The sequence below is a fragment of the Hesperophylax consimilis genome, chromosome 7, assembly GCF_061612785.1.
Source record: "Hesperophylax consimilis isolate HC1 chromosome 7, BYU_Hcon_1.0, whole genome shotgun sequence".
Taxonomy (NCBI): Eukaryota; Metazoa; Arthropoda; class Insecta; order Trichoptera; family Limnephilidae; genus Hesperophylax; species Hesperophylax consimilis.
In genome coordinates this window covers 36,394,724-36,419,373 of record NC_142842.1, presented here as the reverse complement: position 1 = coordinate 36,419,373, position 24,650 = coordinate 36,394,724, and the positions used below count along the sequence as shown (strand labels likewise).

The window sequence follows — 24,650 nt, the reverse complement described above, 5'->3', positions numbered from 1 at the left end:
TCGCAAAAAAGCATTAGTCAATGCTCAGTTAGGAAAGCATTCCTCCATGTTAAGGATAATATGCTTCCTCACTCCTAGGCCGACTACCAGAGACTAATACTTTCTGTGGACGGAAAATAAAGTACTTTCCCTATTTAAACATCCCCACCAATGGACCCGCGCTTCATTTGTTTACGCAGCAAAAATGAAGGTTCGGTACTTTTTCAACACCACATACAGTAATTTTCCTACATAGATATGCAATTAATTATCTAACCATATCAAGATCAGAAAGTAGGCAGTGGTGTCATCCTGTGGGTTTCCAAGGGTTGTTGGTAACCCGAATTTTAAGTTTCCGGAAACCTGTTTTTAAATATCTTCAGAAATTAAATAACACTTTATTCGTAACATAATAATTACTGTATGTGATTATACTTGTAACTACAGTGTGTTTTGATGTTTTTGTTGCTGGATACCCGTATTTAAGAAAATTGTATGACACCACTGAAGGTACCAATAATAGTGGAACAGGTATCCGTACCTCTGAAAACAACAAATTAAATAAAACGTTTTTTGTGGCATTTTTAATTGCAGGTGAGTACAAGTAAATAGGTACCAAATATTGGTGAGTAGGTACTTGGTTAAATAACTTCTTCTTGAGCAGGAAGTTTAAATTAATTTTCTTGGATATAAAAGTATTATGACAAAGTTTGTATTGGATTACTCACCGTATATTTTCACTAGTAGATACCAAAAAGTTATAAAATCATTGTTATAAAGTGGTTTAAGAGTTCACCCTGTATACAGATAATACGCAAAGCTTCGATAAACTAATTTTGTAAAATGCGTCTAAAATCAAATAAAGATTATTAGAATAGACGTATATTTTTGGTCAATCAGTGTTTTTTAAATTCCTCAGTGACATTTCGAAATTTAGAAAATTCAATTATGTTATATAATTTATGTTCGTAAAAAGCAATCACTCTAGATTGAAATAAGTGCCTAAGTACGTATGAAATAAAGCACACACATTAAGTTTGTTGTCTAGCGATTTCGCATATTTTAAAGTTTCTCAGGGTAGTACATATTTGTTTATCAAACTGATTGTTGATAATAAATCAATTGTGATGCTAATTCTTTGATTTCAATTAGTATATTGTATGTACAATGACATAGAAAATTTTGATAAATGATTTGATATAAATAAATACAGTTGTGATACTGACATACAAGTTAGCATCAAAATAACTCTCATTGCTAAAAGATAGCAATATGAAAAGTTTATAAATTTAATAAAATATTCAGTCTTAAGATAATAAATGTCGAAGAATTGATAATTTGTGTCCTTGAAGATTTATCGTAATACAAGCACATTAAGATTTTTACAAACACACACGAAATAAATCGTAGATGATAGTAAATTGATTAGACTCACACTTTTACAAAAAAATCAATATATAGATCGATATTGTCACCAAGCAGAACACACATTATTATTCTTAAAATCTAATTAAACAAGTGTACACTGTAATCATACATTTCCTACTATTTTGTTGATTAAATACAGAGTAATTATAATTCAAAGCTAATAAGTTGCTCCACCTACAAATCAATAATAATTGAGCATGAAGAGTTACCGTTGAAATACTCTTTTATTTGGTTGCATTTTCTAACGACAGTTGGTGAATTTTCATATTATTCTCTTCAATATAGAATATTTTTACACACAAAATATCATTTTAGACTATGGAGAATCGTATTTATATGTTAATTTTCAGTTTAACTATGTCTTTATTCAACATCAATTGACACATGTGACTACTTACACAGTTAGTATTATTAAGTGCATTTCAAATATTAGGTACGACATTAAAAAAGGTGGAGTGCTCTAATTTTTTGAAAATAACCAGCTCTAGTTCGGGTTTTGGTTTAAATGTTTTTTAAAAATTTAAATCTTTACAAATAATGTAAGAAACGATGTTACAATAGGATTAGGTTAGAAAGATATAAAATTTGTCTTATAAACATCTTTTTATCAGTATGATGAAGGTGAATAAGTTCTGCAAAAGCTAAATTATGACAATATTTCGAAATAACAATGAAATGTGTACAAGAGGGAAAGGCATAAAGGTTTTGGATTCACAAGCAAGGAATTGTTCGTAAAGATTGTCATTCATGTTATTACTTCGTTAAGTGTTTGAGACAATAAGCTGTTCATTGGGCGAACCTGAGCTTCTGCTTCTTTACAAACTCCAGAGCCTGACGGTCCATTATTCTGGACTCCAGAATTTGAAGGATCGGGTGTTCTGAAACAACACACAACATTTGTATTAATGCTGAAAACCTTAGGACCCAAAATACCTAAATCTCACAGCAAATATAGTTCCATAGTAAGTTAACCACTCAGCTAAGATGGCAGACTATGGCTAACTAAATGGGAGAAACAAGTAGATTATAAAACGGTAGAAAATCATTTTTTTAAGAAACGTAGTATTATGCAGATGTGATGTCATTTGTAGAGATTTAGTTACCTAACTCAAATCATCACTCCTATACCCCTAAAATAAAATAATTCTACCAAAGCACTAATTTAACAGTTTCCGTTTACCGTCCTCTCGATGTGGTCCTTCGAGCCGGATCAAATGTTTGTACCCTTTGATGAAAAGCAACTAATCTAAATTACTTTCGCTTAATATGAAAGTTGTATTTGGATAACTGGAAAACAATTATTATTGTTATATTATCTGAAAAAAACTCACGTCTGTCATACTGTTGCATCAGTGGTAGGTCGACTTGCTTTAGTCCGTGGAAGTTGTCAACGTTGGAGGAACTGTCTGCAACTCCAGGAATATTGGCCAAAGGAAGGAAGGCCTCTCCAGCGAAGTCATTTGCCGTGATCACATCATGGTCCATCACCGTGAAGGCGACCATCGAACCCTCCGACAGGCACTGCTCCAGGGTCACGGAGAACTCAAAGCACTCGTCGAATATCGGATTGAGGGTTTTCTGAAACAAGAAAATGGTTTAAAAATTGTTATTGTTTGGAAGTTTGATGTATTAAACATCTTGTGATGCCTCGCACAATTTTATTTTCAAAATGTATCGATCATTTCATGGATCATTTCAAATGACAACTTGCAAAACAAGAGTGTTTTTCTAAAAACACCTTTTGAGGAGCATATAGAATATTGAGTTCGATCATTCCCGTTAAGAATAACATAAGTAATTGAAGGAGTGTTATCAGTATGTTAAATATTATAATCCCTATAGGAAATACCTTGTGCACATTAGTTTGTTGTTCAGCACAATGGTTGAAGATTCTTCTTGGTAAAAGTTCCACAATGACAAATGGGTCACTGAATCCATTGGGATCTAGTGGCAGGACGTCCCTCGCCGACAGCACTTCCACACAAAGGGAATCATGGTTGAAATAAGCTCTGGAAAATCCAAAATAAAATAAATAATGCGTCGATTTCATCCACTGCAAAGTATTTACACATTTTTTTACAGTTAAATAATTTTGTGTCTGATCTGATTTCTGTAAATGGATGTTTTGTGCATTTTCTCAAATACCACTTCTAAGTTAAGCAAAATCATCTTTCTAATTGAATTTAAAGCAAAATTAGGTAATGGTAAACGGTTAGGGGTAAAGTCCTCAGCTACGAATCTGAAGGTCGTGGTTTTGAATTCTGGCGCTTATAAGTATATACCTACCTATATATATGAATACATGAAGAAAATGCGAATGGTAGCAGAAGTCGGAGACGTCCGAGGAAGACGTCCCCGACTTTACCCCTAACCGTTTACCATCACCTAATAGAAAAGTATGTATGAGACGACGTATGAATGTGAATAAAGTGTGTGCCAAGATCGAATTGTTTGGCGGTCTGTCCTCTCTGCCTATCCTGCGGGAAAACGGCGTGATGTTAGTTTTACATTTCATTTGTATGAAACAATATTTCGTGTACTTGCAGCACGTTCCAAAGGGGTAAATGCTCTCAGTAACATCCTGGTGAAAGACCACCATTCGGCCTCCGTGGTCGAAGGTAAGGCTCTCGACTAGCAATCCGGAGGTCGCGGGTTCAAAACCCGATGTACGCAAGTACATTTTAGCTAGTTCATTTGTGTTGTTTCATAATTAATTCATTAAAATTAATATATAAGCATGTTTGCAACACTTCCCAGAGTGGAAGATGCTCTCAGTATCGCCCTTGTGTAAGATCTCCATTAAGAATTGAAACGTTGCGTGAAATGGCTTAGGCCGTGTATGGTGACCAGATCTGAATAGCCATGTACTTACCCACCTTCCTCTTTCTCATCTCCTTTCCCCCACTACCTTTAGCCTCACATCATACCTGAATTGGGGATGCCATAGTGTCACTGGCTCCAGACGGTTGGGAGCAGTTAGGACTAGTAAAAAATTCATTCCTTTGCACCAGGAAGTGGATCTATTTAAGAGGGGAGACTATTACAACGAGAAAAACTGATATAAAAATGTTCAGCTTACCGCACGGACAGCACACCAAATGGAGTCTGTGCCGTATTGAGTTGGTCCAGTAGTCTGTATCCGTAGAATAGGTCAATGAGCCTCTCAGTGGGGGTTTTATGGTATTGTAGTCTCTGCTCTACCCTACAATATCCGTCTGAGTGGAGCTCTGCTATCGCCAGACCTAAGAACGATGCAAACATTGAAATCTTCGGCATGCAATTATATTTTTTTGATTCGGAGACGAACTGCAAAGTTTCTATAAGCTTTAGAGTCAAAGGTTATTATCCTGATCTCTCATATTTAACCGATGTCATTTCAAAGTAACCCGGTTTCTTTATTAAAGTTCACCTGGGTTGTCTTTGGGTGCTTGGAAATGTCTCCTGGTTTCGTGCTATCTTTCCCCAGATTTTGAAGTCTGATTTTCACCAAGGACGTGGAACAATGATTGCACTGCACCACAGATGTTGGATGGGTGTGTTGTCACCCCCCTCACATACCCTACAGATAATGGTAATGCTGGGCATGTAACACAGCTAAAAACCTTGCAATTCTAATATTATCGGATGGTGTCCTTGATCACGAAAAAGCCACAGGTTGCCCACCGATGTAACCCTAAGAGAATTTAAACTTCAGATGTGTGAGAAATCTCAAGACTCGTAAACATCTGGAGGAGGACATTGTCCAAAGCTTAACGCCGGAATTCTGAAGAAGATGTTCAATTAATCCCCAAAACACATACTGGGTTCATAAAATGGAAACTTCGTAATTTAATGGGTAAGTATGAATTTCAAGGGTTATTTTATCTCTAGAGCGAAGATACAGCCTTAAGCTCACTGCAGGTTTCGAATGAGTGAGAGACATGTCTCGGAAACATTAAGACATTTGAAGGAGGTAAATGTAAAACACTGTATGCAGGAATAGTAAAAGTTTGAATATGTAAACGAAACTCCCAAAAGTGTACCGCCTGAACTCTTTTAGAAAATTCGTAGTTTGATGGAGGGGTGGATATGAATTTTAAGGTCTATTGTATCACTTGAGCAAAGAGACGGCTGGTGAAGAGATTATTTGTTTACCTTTCCCCTCAGCGTGGAAGAAGTCGGTGAGTATGTCGAGTGCCTCCTGCAGCCGGTCGTGGAAGACGGGCGGGCGGTCCTGCGCGGGCGCGTCCACCTGCGCGGCCAGCCCACGCAGCGCGCCCGCCCATACGCCGCTCAGCACGCGCCCGAAGTTGCGCGGCAGCAGCATCGCGTTCAACGTGGCCAGGTGCACGTCCAAGTATTCCAGCAGCGGTGTTATGGCCTGGAATACGTCAATAATACAGTTCAAATGAAATAGCTGAATCTTAGGGCGCACACTTCTATTTATCGTAGGCTGCTTAGATTTCGCCTTTCGGCTTCGTCATCGAGGACGCTATACGTAGTATCGAGGTAGAAGGAATGAATCTTTAAGGAAATCTCTGGGATTAGTAAGTCTATGAATTGGTTAAAAGAATTTGAAATTGAACAATTCATCAACATTCAAAGATAATATTCAAGTTCTGTTATTATCAAAGTACTATGAAACAACTGGCCCATGATGGAATAATAACAGAACCTGAAAAGAACCTTCACAGAACTTGAATTTTAACTTAGAAATTTAATGAATTATTCAAATTTTGTGAAACAACCCGCCCTTAGAGCGAGTCGGCACTAGCTGAGCCTTTATAATACAGTATTGCGTGCTCACTCTACTCACTCTACTCTACCTCCTTTTTTCTACCCAGATCATAGACCAAACTAGATGTTCGTCATACTAGTTGGTACCTTCAACTAATATATTCTGTTGTGTTATAATTTTGGTCAAGTGTATCTATCGGTTTGTATTGTGAGATTGGGGAGGTCATAATGGAAGTCTGCATATTCGCAAATAAGACAAAAGACAAAAGACCCACAAAAAAGATAAAAGGTCTAACTTTTGGATTAGAGGCTGCAATTAATAACGACCATTTAGTGGGAGGTTGATGTTACCTGAACAGTGGGAAGAGAGTCGGGGGACCAGGCCAGGTGGAAGATGGTCTTCCTTAGCGGCGCTTCCATCTGCGGGGCCACGCGGGACAGCACCTGTGCCGCGCGCGTCTCCAGGGCCTGCAGAGCCGTGTCCAGCACGCGTGCGCGCTCGCAATCGCCGGCCTGGTCTGGCCTAGCAATATACAAACATTTTATTTTATTTTAGTGGAATAATTTTTCAACATATTGAGTAACTTCATCAATATGATAACCCCCACAACCATATTTTTAATAAACATCTTAATGTGATAAAAAAAACTATCCACGCACGAAGGGGATATTTTGTAAATGTATTGATGACCTGTATAGTATAATAAGTAGGCTCCGAATTTTACTGTCTACATATTGGAATATCTATGGTTTTTTAGGACAAATTTGTTTCATACAAAAAACCCGAAGATATCGATGGGGGGTGGGGGGGGGGGGGGGGGGGGGGAATAACTCCGACAGAAAATTTGAACCGAAATATTGTGACTTCATATGTTTGCCTAATCATATCCACCAATGAAAAACTGTAAAAATCTATGGAATAAACTCAAAGTTTTTCATTGATGTAAAGTATAATAAGTACGCTCCGAATGATAATTTTAATGTGTATATATTGGCATATCTATGGTTTTTTAGGACGAATTTGTTTCATACAAAAAGCCCGAAGATATCAATTTATATAAGTTGATTTATGATATCGGTCTAGTTTAGTGATTTATTTATGGTTTTATTTATGCCAGATAGTTAACACCATCTTACTTTTGCAAGTTTATCTAAATTTTCATATGCTATAAATATATTATAACTGATAAGTAAGAAATTAAGTTAAATATTACAAAGGACGATACAACGCTCAACAGATCTTACTTCCTTTTATTAATATTTTTTTGTTCTTTGTTATCACACTGTTATGTTCCCAATAAACAATAAAAACTTACGTCATGCACTAAGCAGTGATATAGGTATACCAAAAAATAACAGGAGTGTATATAAACAGTAAATATTTATCTAGTATTAAATAAATTCAAATAGAAAACAAGTATTAATAAAAAAAGTTGATTTACTTTATATCTTCTCCAAATTCAGCCAGAGATCTCCTGACGTACTCCAGATTGTTGACCGCCACGCACATTTCATCAGTTGTTTTAAACGGGCCTGAAACAATAAAGTCAATATCATTACATCATCACTTTATTGTCTATTTATTTAGGATTTCATAACCCTAATTATCAGCCAGCTACGTTATCCTTGGGTAAAGTAAAAATAATAAAGGGCTTCAACACATAATCCAATAATATATTGAATTTATGATAACCGGGAGAATATAACGCACAGATATGTCTATGATAACTTGGCGGTAAAATAAATGACTCGAGATTTTCCTATGAAAATTTGTGAAAATACCGATGATGTTGATTCTATAAAGAAGTTTGTTTAATTTTATGACCAATTTCAATGCATATTCTTTGTTACATACAATATAAATAATAGTTTGTATTATGATCGAAATTTGTAAATAACTTCTACAAATTTTCAATGCAAAGTTTGTCCAAAACGTTTGTTCATAATCTTTAGACTTCAATGAAATGTCGTATCTTTAAAATTAGTCGACAGTTGCCTAGATTTGTTAGGGATAAATCACGGAGAAAGGAAGAGCGGGTAATACTACCATTTCCTACGAGATTTTGTCGCTAACTTCGGGGACAGAAGCCTGAGGTGCAGGGGGAATTAACCCTTTTAATAATACGAATAACAATGTTCCATATCACAAGCCAGGGGGGTATAACTCCGATCAAAAATTGGAACCGAAATATTGTGAGGTCATATAATTGCCTAACTATATCCACCAATGAAAAACTCTGAAAGTCTATAGAATAAACTTTCAGAGTTTTTCATTGGTGAATAGTATAATAAGTAGGCTCCGAATGAGAATTTTACAATCTATATATTGGCATATCTATGATTTGTTATAGGATCGATTTGTTTCATGCAAAAAGCCCGAAGATATCGATCGAGTGAGTAGCTTATTTATGTCACAAGCCAAAGCTATCCGATTGTGAACTCCAAAGTAACTTTCTTCGAAGCGCATTGTGGCGTAATATTGTTGTACATAGATGGTTGCTACAACAAAACGTGTCAAAATACGTGACAGAAACGCGTGCTATTTATTACAAAAAAACAACAGTAAAAGTAATCTCCCATCATCCGTACTTTTTAACTTTCTTCCTTATGATTTTTACAACATATCATACTGCATTTAATCGCTTAAAGATAATAATAGCACTTTATAGCTTGTGAATGGACAATCTGCTCATGCCTAGCAGGGAAATCATACTGTGTAAGCCACGCCCAATTAAGCCCAGTTGAGTTTGTTCGATGTGATGTGCCCAGTTGCCCTAGAGCCATCTCCTCTCCCTTCTTTCCTACATGGGCTTAATACATCTCTAGAGCCTGAGTAATTATGCGTTGCACTTTAGCCTAATATTCACGGGCGTGTCTGGATGCATGTCTGCCGGACAGATCCATCCACACTCGAGTTCAGTTCTCGCCTCCGCGGTTAGAACATGCTACAATTTTGCTCCGCAATCTATTATTCCAAAATCGGTTCCGGTCAAGATTTCTACAATCGTTAAAGCGCCACCAGGTGTATTTTTTTACGGGCTATCCGCCTGTAATACTTTTTTTCTGTGATTGTTTTTCTTTAGTTTTATAATTGTATTTAAGTGTAAAAACTAAAAATCTGCCCTAGTGGTGGTTTTCTACCACATCCCCGGTATCCACTAGTGATACTGGGTGAAAAGTTTCCATCTGAATCGTCTTGTAAAAATTCCCGGTGCTTTTGACACTTTTTTCTGAGTTTTTTATAGTGATTTTCTTTTTATGTGCGGTGTTCCTCATCGATATACGATTTAAGTGCACAGTTATAGGTGAATCTCGACGACACATACTTTATTCGACGCAGAATTTTTTTCTGCGTCTAGTGATCGTCGTGTTTTTCCTGTAGGTATTACACTTTTTCCGCTAGCAGTGTTTTTGTGTGCGCCACGTGTCCATTTATTCTGGAACATTCCACGACAATTTATGTAAAGTGATGAAAGAACTTATGGGAGGATGCATCCTTTGCTTTGTAACATCGTCAAATTTAAACAATATTTTTCCTTTTTTGTACTGATAAGCATAAATTTTTTCAAGTGACAGTGACATTTCTTTTACTAAAAATTTTCGATAATCATTTTGAAGTGGAGGTCTAATAAAGTGCGAACATTTGAACATTAAATTTAAATTTCTGTTTCCTTTTGGGGAGGGATACTAAATTTTTAATATTCTCAGTCAAATTTTGCTAAGTCCCAAAAAAATATTTTGTACCCTTAAAAGTAACATTTCTACACATCTAAGGGCAGTTTGGACAAAAAAAAATCCCCATTTTTGGGGAAAATTTGAAAATCTGGGGTAAATTTTTGCATTTTCCCCACTTTTTTGAAAAAAAATGCCTCTCGACTCAGAATTGTCTGGCGAGTCGCGTGGTCCCACTGGCAACCCAGTGGAACCACCAGGGGAAGCGGAAAAAATGGTTAAACTAATTCAAGACCTCTTGAGCCCCACTGCTTCCACCTCTGTACTGTCGAAGACTAAAAAAAGGCTGAAACCGAAGACACCAAGGGAACCACAGTCGGTTGACTCTGACAGCGACTCATCCGCGTGTGAGATGCCCTCGATTGCCCCATCTACCACCCCAAATGCGGAAAACAAAAAACGGGTCCGCTATAGCGACTCGCCGACCAACCAGGAGTGGAAGGCAATTCCGGCCTTGATTAAATGTCATAAGATCCGGTCTGTTTGTATGGATGGCTCTAACAAACTAAACAAGGCCGATAAAAGCCTGATAAACACCACACTTGACGACCTAATGTCAGACATCACTAGGATGATGTTGGAACTAAACACCCTGTCTACGAGAAGCACGACGATTGACGAGATGCTGTCCGCACAATCAGCTCTTTAAACTAAACTCGATCAAGCCATCAAAACGCGTCCTGCTTCTTCGAGTACTGCTCCCACCAGAGAATCAATGTCCTACGCTAATGCGGCGGCAAACCTGCCTGCCTCCAAGAAGATCTTGATTAACGGCTTTGAACGCCCTATCCCCAAGAAGCCTCTGACCGTCCTGGTCTACCCAGATGCTCCTGAAGGCAAAACTTCGGAGCAAACACTGAAGGCCCTGGAGAAAATCCTGAATCCCAGGAAGGATGACTTCCAGATCGTCCGATCCAGAAAGATTAAAGGGGCTGGTATGGCTTTCCAAGCCAAGGACGTGAAGGGTTTGGACAACATTAAGAAGGCAGAAGCGAGGCTCGCAGCAGGTGGTTTAAAGATGATCAACCCCTTGGGCCGCCTTCCCAAGATAGTTATATACAATGTGCCAAAGAACGAACAATCGGCTGACCCGGAATTATTTACGGAGATCTATTCAAACAACCTTGCAGGCCAGACAACACTGTCTTTGGATGATCATCTTCGTACTATGCGGCGAGTCTCCCTTTTTGGCAAGCGCGACATCCCCACCATGAACATGGTGGTGACATGTCATCCTGCCGCTCGCAAAGTCCTTCTAGACAGCGGAATGTGCTTCCTTGGGTGGAACGCCTGCCGCACCCGGGATTATACTGGAGCTGCTAGATGCTTCAAGTGTCAACAGTATGGACACATTAGTAAATCCTGCTCTCAGGAAAAGGAAACATGTCGCCACTGCGCCGCTGTGGGTCATTCTCATGAGGATTGCCCCAAGAAGGCACTTCCCGCTGTCTGTGCTACTTGTACCCGTTTCAGGAAGTCAACTGACCACCCCACTGGGGATAGGGATTGCCCTGCCCATCTGGCCGCTATTAACGCCCAAGTCAGAATGACTGACTATGGCTCCTGTTAATCTTCTCTCCTTAGGTCAGATCAATCTGCAGCGATCCCGGTTGGCCACACTGGATGTGCAGCGGGTCATGTCTGACCTGAATATTGACATAATGCTTATACAGGAGCAGTACACCCGGGAAGGTAAAACACCAATTGAATTTCCGGGAGCGGTACTCAAAGTCGGCTCATCGCCGGGGGCGGGTGTTCTGGTCAGCCCCCTCCTTCTGGCAGGGCTGTCTAATGAGTACCAAACCTGTGTATGTATTAAATTTGCTGATACTGAGATCTATCTGATCTCAGTCTATTTTAAATGGGGGAATCCGGTAGAACCACATATCCTGAGTCTGACGCGCGCCCTAAACGCGCTTAAAGGTCGTAACGTAGTTATCGGAGGGGACTTTAACGCTCGCTCTCCTCTTTGGTTTGACAATAATAAAAACCATTCAGTACAATCACGGACTGATGCCGTTGAAGACCTTATTGCTGCGCAAGGCCTTTGTATCGTTAACGAACAGAGTTCGTTCTTTACCTTTTCAAACACAATGGGAGAGAGCAACATTGATCTAAATCTTTGCTCTGGATCAGTTGCGGCCAGGATATCTAATTGGAGGGTCCATGAATGCGCAATAGTTTCGGATCATAGATTAATCACATTTACAATAGGTGTTAAGAAAACTGAAACTCCGAGATCCTCCTGGAATTTCAACACCTCAAGGGCGAATTGGGATAACTTTGGGGAGGCGTTTTACATTAAGGGATTTTCATCACGTAGCAGCTAATGATCCGGACAATTTGGGGAACTTTTTCAATTCGGCCGTTGTATCTGCGGCTAATTCTTCTCTGGGCAGATCAAACCCAAATACGAAAATTAGAACGCCGTGGTGGTCACCTGAGCTGACTTCGCTAAAGGGGGCCTATAAAGGAGCCTATAGGGCCTTGGGACTGTCCAGGAGGGGATGCTGTACGGAGGAGGAGACAGCTACCCTCCAGGCCGCTCTCAGGAGATCTAGGGCAACTTTCAAACATGCAGTTCTCCTTGCGAAACGAGCTGCCTGGCATAATTGGGTTAAAGATGTGGGCAACGCCAACCCGTGGGAAATCCACAGCGCAATTGAAAAATCCGTCAAGGGTTCGGATCGGTATTTGTCTAGTCTAATTGGGAAGATTGATGGGAGGGACGCTGAGACTGTGGACGTGGCCTCTACTCTCAACACACTTTTGGGCAAGTTAGTCCCTGTAGAGTCAGTAATTGGGGAAAGTGACCACCAAAAACAGATTAGAAATCTGGCACGGCTTCCATCCAGAGACCTCGCCCAAGAGGATAGAATCACTCCTGTCACTAGAGCTGAAATTGGTGCTATAATTAAGGGATTGGGTCCAAAGAAGGCACCAGGGCATGACAGACTTAATGGTGAGATAGTGAAGCATGTCTGGGTCCACGCTAAAGAGGAGCTCTTTCAAGTGATGGAATCGTGCCTGAGAAGAGGAATTTTCCCTTCTGAATGGAAGAGGGGCGTGCTCAGGATTATACCTAAAGGGAACGGCAAACCACTCACCGACGTAAAGGCTTATCGCCCGATAACCTTGCTCCCAATCCTCGGCAAGATCCTGGAAATACTAATTCGGCAGCGACTTCGCAGTACACTTTCACCGTCCAGTGAACTTCAATTTGGTTTCGTCCCGGGTAAATCCACCGTGCACGCCATTTCGTTTGCGCTTAACTGGGTGAAGGTCTGCTCAAAGAGGTACGTTGTAGCAATCTTCTTAGATATAACTGGTGCCTTCGACTTCGCGTGGTGGGACATGATACGCACAAAGGTTAAAAGTAGGAATTGTCCAAAACGCCTGTTTAAATCGGTTGACAACTACCTATCGGGACGAACTGTCTCGATATCCCATGGTGATTTTACTATAGAACGTGAAGTAAATATGGGCTGTCCCCAGGGCTCCGTTCTGGGACCTGAATTTTGGAATATTGACTTTGACGACTCCTCTAGGTTACCCTTGCCTGAAGGATGTATCATGATCGACTACGCGGATGATAAGATGTATCTTGTCTCGGGGAACAGCAGAAAGGAAATTGAAGAAAAGGCTGGTGATGGTTTGAACACCCTCCTTAAATGGGGGGAGAGGAATAAGATGACCTTCGCTCCCCACAAGACAAAGGGTCTCCTGATGAAGGGCTCTCTCAGTAGAAAAAGAAACCCTACCATCCGGATGGGAGACACCAACATCAAATTTGCAGACACGGTCAAGTACCTAGGTGTAACACTCGATCGATCGTCCTCATTTCTGGCTCATGTTAAAGATGTTTCAAGCAAGGCTCAGGCGCTGTTCCTAAAGCTGAGGAGACTCTCCACCGCTGAATGGGGACTACGCAATCCGGCACTACGTGCTCTGTACAGGGGCGTATACGTTGCGCATGTTTCGTATGCTGCCTCTGTTTGGGAGCACCGTCTGGATAACTGCCTTATACTCCTCGCTCTTACTAGGGGCCAGCGAACTTCTTTGCTGGCACTATCTGGCGCATACCGTACTGTTGCTTCGGACGCTTTGCCAGTTTTGGCCGGCATTTTGCCAATCGATCTGGAGATTAGGGAAGTCTTAACCAAGCAGAGACTTTCCAGAGGATCCCCGGCAACCCATCTTGGTGTCGTTCTGACACCAGGTGGACCGGGAACTCTCCCTGGACTGCTTCGGACGATGAAGGACCTTTCGCTCAAAGAGTGGCAGGTCCGTTGGGATAGGTCGAGCATGGGAAGATGGACCTTTTCCTTCTTCCCATCAGTTAAACTCAGAATGGAAGGGGCCTTCCTCAAACTGGACCATCACATGACGCAGCTCCTCTCAGGACATGGGGAATTCAGGGGGAGGCTTCACAGCCTTGCCCTGTCTACCCATCCCAATTGCGCTTGTGGCAATACTTACCAGTCGGCCGAGCACATTCTGTGGCACTGTGAGATCTTGAAGGATGCCAGAGACGAAATGATAGACGGTCTGAATGTCCCCATTAGACCGGTGTGGAACACCGATCTTGTTTCTAACAGAGTTAATTTCGAATGTCTGAGGAAGTTTACTAGGATCTGGGTTGAGAGATGGTCTGTGCTTAGAGTCGCTGACTAGTGTGATAACTGAGAACCCCTGGTGTATTGCTCCTGCTCCATGACTAATTCTTTTACAATTCTCCGATTATTGTTTATGCATTCTGTTCTTCTTATTTTTATTATTTTTCTTTCCTTACTGTACCAGCTGCTTCAGATGATTTTCTTTCGTTTACATTTCTTTTAAACAACTTGTATCCTATTTTCTTCTAATTTTCAGTTTTCTTTTCTTATGTTTTGTGTCTAAGGTAGACACACTGTCCTTTTTACAGACATTGCAGACACTCTTTATATATCTTTGCTTAGCTAATTATCTCTTTTACTTTGTCTTTTATCTTATACTTCACATACTGTCCTCTTTACAGACCATGCAAATGTTATTTTTATGCTTTCTACTTTTGTTTTACTTATTCTACCGATGTTCTTAAGTGGCACTTTTGGATTGTTTATTGTTTTTCTTTTCTTTTCTCGTCTTTTTTATATGTATTTTTTTTTTTTTGGTTTTCTTTCTTTTTTTCAGTAACGGCAACGAGTTTACAGGCTAGAACTGAACTCCGTTGTTTGTTTTGTATTGTTTACTTTTCCCCAATAGGGGTTGGACAACGGGCCTCGTCCCCGCATGCACTGCTGGAGCTTCTTTTAATTTCTTGTTTTTACTGGGGGACTCCGCCAGTCACCTGCGCCACCCCTGAGGAGCGTTGGTGGTCAGAGGGGTGACTGTGCGGATTGGGGTAACCTCCACCCTGCCTCCGACCTCCTGACGCTTCTTTCCCCTAGGTTCTTTAGGGTTTATCCCTCTTTTTCCCATGCTTATCTTCAGGGCACCACCGGGTGGTCGGCTAAGGGGTGTGGAAGTCCTGACCTGCACCAGTCACCCCAACCACCACCAATCTCTCAACAGGACTGCCAGACGTGGCTCGGCGAAACTCCCCCGTCACTCTATTATTTCACTTTGTTCTTTTTGTGCTTACAGGTACTGGAGTGTGGGTTCCCTCCACCAACTATTTGCCTGAAACTTGTTACTTGATTGTTTGATGCTTATTGTTCTGTGTTGTCTTTGGATTAATACCTGTAAGCGCTCGCATACCGCTTCCTAACACCGTATGCGGGGACATTGAAGGTCTAGCTTCATTTATATACTTTGTAGAGCCGTTTATTCAAAAATTAGATTCATGCGAGAGCTCCGAAGGGGTGACCATAAGTCACCTATACCGGGGTGGGACAGGGCGGGTGTAACCTTCAAAAGATCCATCCACACGTACAGAAGTGCTCCTATGACTCCACGTTGGGCCGGGCATGTCCGTACATGAATAATAGACTTTACTCAGGCCACCACAGAGCACAACAATGAAAAGGGATACTTGGTAGGTACTCACCGACTAGATCGTAATATCCGCTGTCAGCCAGTCTCTGGTGCGCCAAGTCCGCGTAGTGCATAGCAGCCGCACACAGCGCGTCCAGCAGCTGGAGGGCTTGCGACGGGTTGGGCCAGTTCAGCAAGCGCCAGAACTCGCGGGCTTGGTAGAAGCTGCAACAAAACCAACTAGTGTCATATTCTAAAGGTAAGGATACACTGGGCCTACGTACGTAACGTATGCATTACTACGTTCCCAGGCCGACGTCAACACATGCCCTACGCACATAATGCAAATTTGAATAGTAGTATGTTGAAAGGATTTTATGTTATAAATCACTTCGCAACGTCCTACTACATCTATTCGTTGTTTATCTCCCATTTTAACAAGAAAACAAGTAGGTTCAGTAAACGCCAAATGCTAAAACAAAAACAACCTTAAAAATCAAATCAAATCATTGGAAGGCCTTCCACCACCGCCATTTTCCTTTTATACGTGCCATTAAGATCTGGATAGTGCAGAGCGGCATTAGAATTTGAATTTACAGGAAAAAGGGGACTTACCAGGCAGCCGTGTCGACAGAAGATGTGCTGTGCTTCACTATGAACTCCCCTTCGCATACTCTATCTGTAATCCAAACATATTACAAGTTTTTATAAACACATTTTAAAAAAGCAATATGATGAACGATACAACCTTTGGAGAATCCTTGCGAAAGAATGCGAAATCGCTCGTTCCCTTCAATTACGCTAGGTTATTTTTTATTTAACTTTAACATCAAACTAAATGAACTTAAAATTTAAAAAGATAAATGTAAAAGTATAAATTGTTATAGTCCCAACTGCTCCTAACTGTCTGGAGCCAGTTAGACTATGGCATTCCCGATTGGGGTATGTTGTGAGGCTGAAGGTTGTTGGTGTTATTTAGATCTGGTCACGAAACATGGATAAAGCCATTTCTTGCAAAATTTCAATTCTGAATGGTGATCTTACTCCAGGGCGATATTGATAGTATCTTCCAATCTGGAACGTATCGCAAGTATACTATATATTGTTTTTTTTTTTTTTTTTTTTTTTTTAATACCTTTATTTTTCCCAATTTTTACATTAATTACATACAATATTATATAAATCAATAAGAATAATGGGAACCCACTAAGGCGCAGTCTGTGCGTGGGTAAAATATTTAAGTTATTATTTTATTGTACCTAGAAATAAACAAATTGTGGGCATATAAAATAAAAACAAGATTACATTTTGTATAAGCGTTTTGTATAAAAAGTGTTTATAATAGTGTATAGTGAAGTTATAAGTGTTTATTGTAATATATGTAATATATGGTGAATATTTTATGAGAAACATAAATTGATACAAATTAAATAAAAAAAGTTTCAACTGCTGTGTCGAAAAGCCATAATTTTAATTCTTTTAAATATTGAGGAAGTTTAGTTATCACTTGAATATTTTTCGGTAAAAGATTGAAAGTACGAGGTCCAATGAAACTGCAGTGTGTTTGCATTTGTTTTGTGTTCGTTTGGGGAGTATAAAATACATTATTATTTCTAATGTTGGTTCTGTTTTCGTTTATTTCGAATTTATTTTTGTTTTTAAAGATGTATTTCATAGTTTGCAAAATAAATAGTTTACGGAGACAGAATAGTTTAGATTCTTTGTATAACTCATCCGTTGAAAATGTTCTTTTCCGACTATACATAACTTTGATGATATAATTTTGAATTATTTGTAAAGGTTTGATATGTGCATTAAGCGCACCGCCCCATCCTATTATTCCGTATATGAGTGAAGATTGCACCAAAGAAAAATAAATAATTTTCAGTTTTTCAACATTGAGCACTTCTTTTAGTCTGTAAAATGTGTATGTAAGATATCTTAATTTACAGACGGTATTATTAATTTGTGACTGCCAATTTAATTTAGTATCAATAACAATACCTAAATATTTAATCTTTTCAACTTTTCCGAGTTCAAAGCAAGATGAGCATATTTTTTGATTACAGTTAACGTTATGTATTCGAATTTTAAGGTTATTAGGGGGTTTATTTTTACTATTTTTAGAAAAGGTTAGTTAAAATGTTTTATTATAGTTTAAGAAGAGTCTATTACTTTCTAGCCATGATGAGACATATGTAATACATTTTGTTGCCTTCAAAAAAGTTTCAGGCCAGGATTTTCCATTCACTATTATTACTGTATCATCTGCGTAAGATACAATTTTACCAGGGATTATAACATCACATAAATCATTTATGTATATTAGAAAGAGAATTGGGCCAAGCACAGTTCCCTGTGGTACTCCATTTTTTATTCCTGTTTCAGTACTATAAAAATCCCCTATTTTTGTTTTTTGTTTTTGTAAAAAACACAAATTAATTAAATATTCGGTTTGCCAGTTGAGAGACTCATCCTTCGACTACGGAGGACGTCAAAGAGGCGGCATACTTCTGAATGCGCCCAAATTATTTAAATAATAGTTCGTTTCACCGTAATTACTAAGAGAAATAATTATTTCGACTTTTTATTTTATTTTGTTTTGAAAACCAACAGTTTAAAATATTTTTAAAAGGTACGATAAAACATAAAACAACTGCACCAATAATAGGTTTTCACTCCTGTTTTTATTATTATTAGTGATAGCAAAAAAAAACCTTTTTTGTGAAAGTTTTTCAACTTTCCTCGGGGAGATGGAAAAACTTGCATAAAATAGGTCCTTCGTTTGGGTTACTTAAATAAATTGTGCATTTTAGATACCAGCAAGACCAAAATTTGAATTCTGGTTAAAATAAATTAAACTTTAAGAGGAACTCCTCCGTGGCCATTGTCATACAAAACGTAAATTTGGATTTAAGGTCAAAATATCAAACAAAACTAAATAATTTTTATTTTAACCGAAAGGTGTAGCAATTATACAGGATACAGGATACAGGAATAAATGTTATTTTTTGAAGTATATGAAATATACATAAAATACGATTTTAAACCTTATGTAAATAGTTGTTCCTTGTGGTAAATAAAAGTAGCGAAATGTTATTAAAATAGTTTGTGAGTATTAACAAGTACGTGTAAAAATAAATATTTTCAGTTGAAAATCTATGTTCACTTTATCTAGTCGTATATATACAAAATTTAATGTTTTTTCGTTTATCCAGCGTTCCCATACCATTCATCCGATTTCTCTGAAAATTTCAAAATTTGTTCTTTTTAGTGCTAGGAGTGTTTAGAAAATGATTTGAATGATAAAAGAAGTCGGAGACGCTCGAGAAAGACTTAATTCATTATCTCTGAACAGGAATGAGACACAGTTTATACAGATAACAGTTTTTTTAACTGCAACAATGTAGATTTCATGATACTACGTAAAATGAATGATAGAAAGTCGGGGATGCCCGAAGAATACATGAGTCAAATAATTATTTGTGGTAAAATGAGAAGTAAGTGATGAACAAAGAAAGAGGTGTAAAGAGAATGTATAACTTGGAAGTGAATGGTTGAAGACATGGCACGATCAAGTGACACAAATACTTATTACAATACAGTAATATTATTTCCACACGTCAGCCAGTAAGTTATAAATGTAGTGTAATCTATGAATAGAGTTGTGAGTCTGCCTACCTAGCGCCATGGCCGCGCGAACTCTGTGCAGCGCCTTGGCTCTGGTGACGGCCAGCCAGCGCTCCACGGCGGGCCCGAACCACTCGTGGCACTGCGCGAGCGCGAGTCCGCCCGCGCCGGGCACGTGGGCGGCCAGCGCGCGCACCTCCTGCACGCCGAGGTACAGCTCGAAGGGCAGCGTGTGCGCGGGCTCGCGCGCCCCCTCGGCGGCGCTCCAGGCGGGCGGGGGAGGCGGGGAGAACCCGTTGAGGCAGCGGCACACGTCGTCGGCAAGCTGACAAATAATATAATTAAATACATTTATTTATTTGGGAAACTAGCTTATTGCAATAAAACTAAAACTGTTTTGTTTTGAACCTTCCTACTAGAAGCCGAGTCTACAACTCTGGCAACCGAGCCAAATCCCGATTGGAAAAGTCCGAAATTGAGTGTGTTTATGTAATGTCACCGAATTTCAGAAAAATGAGTATATGTGCGTGATCGACAACGAGTGCTATATGCTGAGTTTCAGATCGATCGGTGTTGTGTTCATACAAACAGGTCTCCAACTCGTCTTGGAAGTAGTTTATAAATAAATGGTTCTTTTAGATTAATCAGGGATTTATTAATACTCCACGTATTATAAAGGTGACTCGATAGTCGACCTAACTAGAAACTGGCTAATTGGAATCTGAAACGGTATGTTTCTCTGGGATCCTTCCCTCTGGCCCCTGGCTCCATCTTGCGGACTTCCACACAAGCTTTGTGCACTGCCATCTGTGCGTGCATCTATGAAGCTCTTACTTCCCAACAATCGGATATCGGGAAGTGGGTTAATTTCTACTTCAACCAAGATTTTTATTCATTCAAGAAACTTAATGTGAAATTAACTTAATGTGATGTATGTAATAAAAATAAATGACCTAATCTAGGTTTATAGGTATAGGGGGGAGAGAAGGATAAGTCCTTAACCTTCAAGTTAATAACGACTTTTACGTTAACGGCGATTCCAGTTCTTCCGGAATTTAACGATTTTTTCGTTTAACTGCGATTCCGGACGTCAGCGAAAAAGTCGTTAATTTTAAACTTAGGGATAATATTAATTATTCCTTATCCTTAAACCTTTGTAACACAACTTCTTAAAAAGAAAAAAAAACAATAGGTGTTTTGATAGCTTTCTGGAAATAATAAAACACACATATTATTTCTTGGTTTATCAAAATTTTGACAATAAAATGAAAAAAACAGTAGAAAAGGGGAGTGTGACATTTAATATACGTTTTTTTGATTTTTCTCTGCATACCAGAGAAAAATCATACCATTCCCAGTTTAACTTTCTTGCCCCTAAAATATTTAACAATTTATCAATTGAAATAAAGTCAACGGGACGAGAAATTCTAAGCAAATTAGATTGCCAACAAGAAAAAAAACAAGCACCCAAAAATCTCTGATGTACCAGGCCGTTCAACTCTATAGCAAAATCCCAAAGGAAATTGCTGTGATAGAAAATATTAATAAGTTCAAAAATGAATTAAGAAAATATGTCTATCTCAATTATTGATGTTTCTTTTTTTTGTGACTTTATTGAAATATTTAAAGAAAGATTATGTTTGCAAACAATGTACATGTTTATATGTTTATAAAACTATTAGCACACACGAAGATGTGAGCTAACTTAAGATTAATAAATAAAATAAAAATAAATAAAAATAAATAACCAAATATCTCACTTTCAAAAAGGCGCTTGATGACTTTTTGATTAATGATTGTGACAGTGTTAATCACTTGTTTCTCATTCTCAGATAGTGAATAAACAACTATGTACAAGTAGGCATGTGTATATGTGTGTATGTATGCATACATATATACATGTGTATGTATGTATGTATACATATATATTTGTGTATATTTGTATATCTTTGTATGAATATGTATGCATCTATAAATATGAATAAGTGTGTGTGTGGATGTATGCGTGTACACGCGTATTTACGCGCTCATACATGCATGTACACTTACACAACCAGAAAAGAGAGTTATGTATTTGATCTTTTCCTGCATAATAGCATGTCTTAGACTTCTAAATTTTTTATTTTTTGTTTTTCTTTTATTTTTATTTCTTCTTTATTCTTTTTATTTTCCTTTTTTTTTGTCTTCTGCTTTCTACTTTAACATTTTTATATTTTCTATTTCCATTATAATTCATTCTAATATAATCTTTCATACTTTAAACATGTATAAATATTTAATTCATATGTTAACACTAGACCTCACATACTAACTATATACCATTGGTCGCCACGAGACAGGCAGTCGCCTAGTGTGGTGATTTAATGTATCACATGTAAGAAAATGTATTATTGTATTATCATGTATTCTATAAATAAATAAAAAATACCATCTACCCGACACCTTCAAACGTATCTTAACAACAAACGTCAGATGATACAAATAAGAAAAAACATGGTGGTCGCATGTGAAATTTTGAACATTGATCACCATCTCACCCGAAATAAATAGTTGTTTCTTGTAGAAATTAAAATTAATTTTTATTTTTTAAATTGCATAGTAAGCGAGCAGTGAAATTCTCAACTTTACCAAAAGTTGGGCGACATAAACGAGAGAATTGGGTGATAAGCAAAGGAAGAGTGGGTAATTAATAAAAAAGGGAATATTTATGAAGGCTAATAAAGATTTTAATAATAATAATATTTGTATGATTTGTATAGCGCAGTTTTTGTGCAAAATCACCTCAAGGGAGCTGTACAAATATATAATACATTTCTACAATGATCTATGTTATTACTAACTATATATGGAGATAATATACAAGTACAGTACCATACTTAAGTGGGTATACCATTATTATACCATACCATACTGGTAGGTCACTTGATATTAACATTTAATTAACATTAACTAATTGTTTATTAGCAAAATTTAGAAATAGGATTTAGGGCATAATTGGAAAATTGGACTTTTCGGTATTTATTTTAATAATATATATTTTTGTTCTTTAATGAGCGTGTTTAGGAAAGGAAATGCAAACTTACGCTGGACGGTATTACAGTATAAGGTTTTGATTATAATTCACTTTCCTAAATGTGATTCGTCCCTCGGTATAAGATAGATTTCGAATAATGTAAATCCAATAAGAAAAGTGTGATTCGTGCATGAATGCTACTCTCAGGGATGGTTTATTTAATAGTGCTACAATTTAACAAAAATGTATTGTATTTAGGAAGTACGAAATATATTGTACTAGCAAACATTTTTTGAAGACGAACCTTGTAACTTATTTTGACTGAAATGAAACAAATAATAATTTAATTATTGAAGACAATATTAGCGATTTTTACACGAAAATTTGAAACAGGAAAATCAGAAAAAGATACGGTCACATTTAAGACTTGAAGATAATACTAACTGAGAAGAAGATAATAATAACTGAGAAGAAGATAATACTAACTGAGAAGAAGATAATACTAACAAATCTAAACGAAACATGAAATACAAGACAATATTTTTAATTCTGAATTTGAAAATTAGATCGACAAATATGAAGTTTAATAACAAGGTTCCCAATTGTCAAGTGGTTAAGACGCTGTCCCGGTAAGACAGTTCTGGTTGTGGCCGTTATCTTTTTATTTTCTGTGTCTTGTCTATATCATATTTTGTTTAGATTTGATAGTAGACAAATTACATTGTTGGATATAACCTTCCAAAGTTAAATAGAAGTTTTTCCCATAAAATTAAACAATTTACTTCCTTATCCTTCCTTATCATTTTAGAGCTGACCATTACGATTAACATTGAAATGACAGCCGTAAAAAACATCTTTAGAACCAGACAGGTTGATTGACTCATGATTCAATTTCTCCCTTCACGATTTAAAGTTGCTAAATTGAAGTGTTTAATATTATTCAAAGCTTGGTAATGGCGTCTGTTTTCCCTTTCTAGGGCCCTTTGATGTGTTGTTCTATGAACTCTTCTTCCTTCAGACAAATATTTTATAAAACTTTGAATATCTTCAAAGCTTACCAGCGTAACCCTTTTTATAATAATGGAATGTGTATCCAAGGACATTGAAAATTCATAAAATTCCTTTCTGTTTAGGGGAGCATTTAAAAAAATATTAAATACGTATTTTTATTTAAATCAGTCAGTGGCAGATGTAGGATCACATCTGGGTCGCAACCAGGAGTCGTGAGTTCAATTTTTCGACTGGCTAAGTCCTTCATCACCTACTAATAGACAGATCAAGAGATAGAAACATGATAAGGTAACTGTCTCAATTGGGTATCGAATCCAAATTCAGAAATAACAACACTAGTTTTTCGGCTTATTAGGATGCTATATTTTTTAATGATATTTTTTTACAATAATTTGATTATAACCTGGATGTGTCTCAAAATAAATATATCCGCCTTTATTTATAAAATATCAATTTAATTTTCCGATGTCTTGTTCTGTTTCATGTTTAGTATTGATTTGTTTGTATTATCTTCTTCTTGAGTGTTATATTACATTGATTGGTTTAACCTTCTAAAGTTATTAAAATAATTTATTTATTTTGTAAGAAACAAACAGCTTTTATATAATATACAATGATAGATATAAATATACAACTTAACTGAAGTCAAGCCACAGAAGTTTCTTATGTTAAAGTTCATTGGAAATGAAGTTTTAATATCTTAAAAGTAATTTTGTGTTAAAGGAAGGGGAGAGGAAGAGGAAAATAGGAAGAGGATAGGAGATTAGGAGATGCTCCCGATACATTCCACACTCTCATATTAATAATCGATCGTACGCATTACTTCATATCGATATTTCTTTAGGTTATTACCAAAAATGTCAATGCTGTAAAATTTTGTATTATATTGTGCACATATACGAGGAATCGGGAAATTTTTCGAATGTTTGTTCTACACGAGGGTAGATAAAATAAATCAGATTGTCGGGTTGATCTAGATGGAATATGAAGATTTATTAAATTCGTAAGTTCTGGTGAGTCCAGACCATTATTTAGGATTTAAAAAAATAAGATATGATCAAAAATTAGATGTCGTGTTTGGAAGGAGTTAAAATTATGAAATTTAATGGATTCGGTATAATTTAAGAAGTGTAAATTTAGTTTATAATTTATGTGTTTAATTTTTTTTTAATTCTTTCTATTCTTT

The 24,650-nt window shown here is 37.6% G+C and overlaps 1 protein-coding gene across 1 annotated transcript in view; it reads right to left on the bottom strand.

Annotated features, from left to right (window-relative positions):
* Positions 1–2,049: 2,049 nt before the first annotated feature.
* Positions 2,050–24,650, bottom strand: part of unc-13-4A (BAI1 associated protein 3) — a 321,552-nt gene continuing 298,951 nt past the window's right edge. Inside the window, exons 13-22 of the mRNA XM_089633990.1 lie at positions 19,492–19,765; positions 16,426–16,489; positions 15,884–16,035; positions 7,566–7,656; positions 6,475–6,646; positions 5,542–5,767; positions 4,487–4,649; positions 3,257–3,416; positions 2,739–2,985; positions 2,050–2,285 (exon numbers count right to left, since the gene is read on the bottom strand). Coding sequence (XP_089490116.1) covers positions 2,194–2,285; positions 2,739–2,985; positions 3,257–3,416; positions 4,487–4,649; positions 5,542–5,767; positions 6,475–6,646; positions 7,566–7,656; positions 15,884–16,035; positions 16,426–16,489; positions 19,492–19,765 — 1,641 coding nt within the window. The 3' untranslated portion in view covers positions 2,050–2,193. The remainder of the gene's footprint in view (positions 2,286–2,738; positions 2,986–3,256; positions 3,417–4,486; positions 4,650–5,541; positions 5,768–6,474; positions 6,647–7,565; positions 7,657–15,883; positions 16,036–16,425; positions 16,490–19,491; positions 19,766–24,650) is intronic.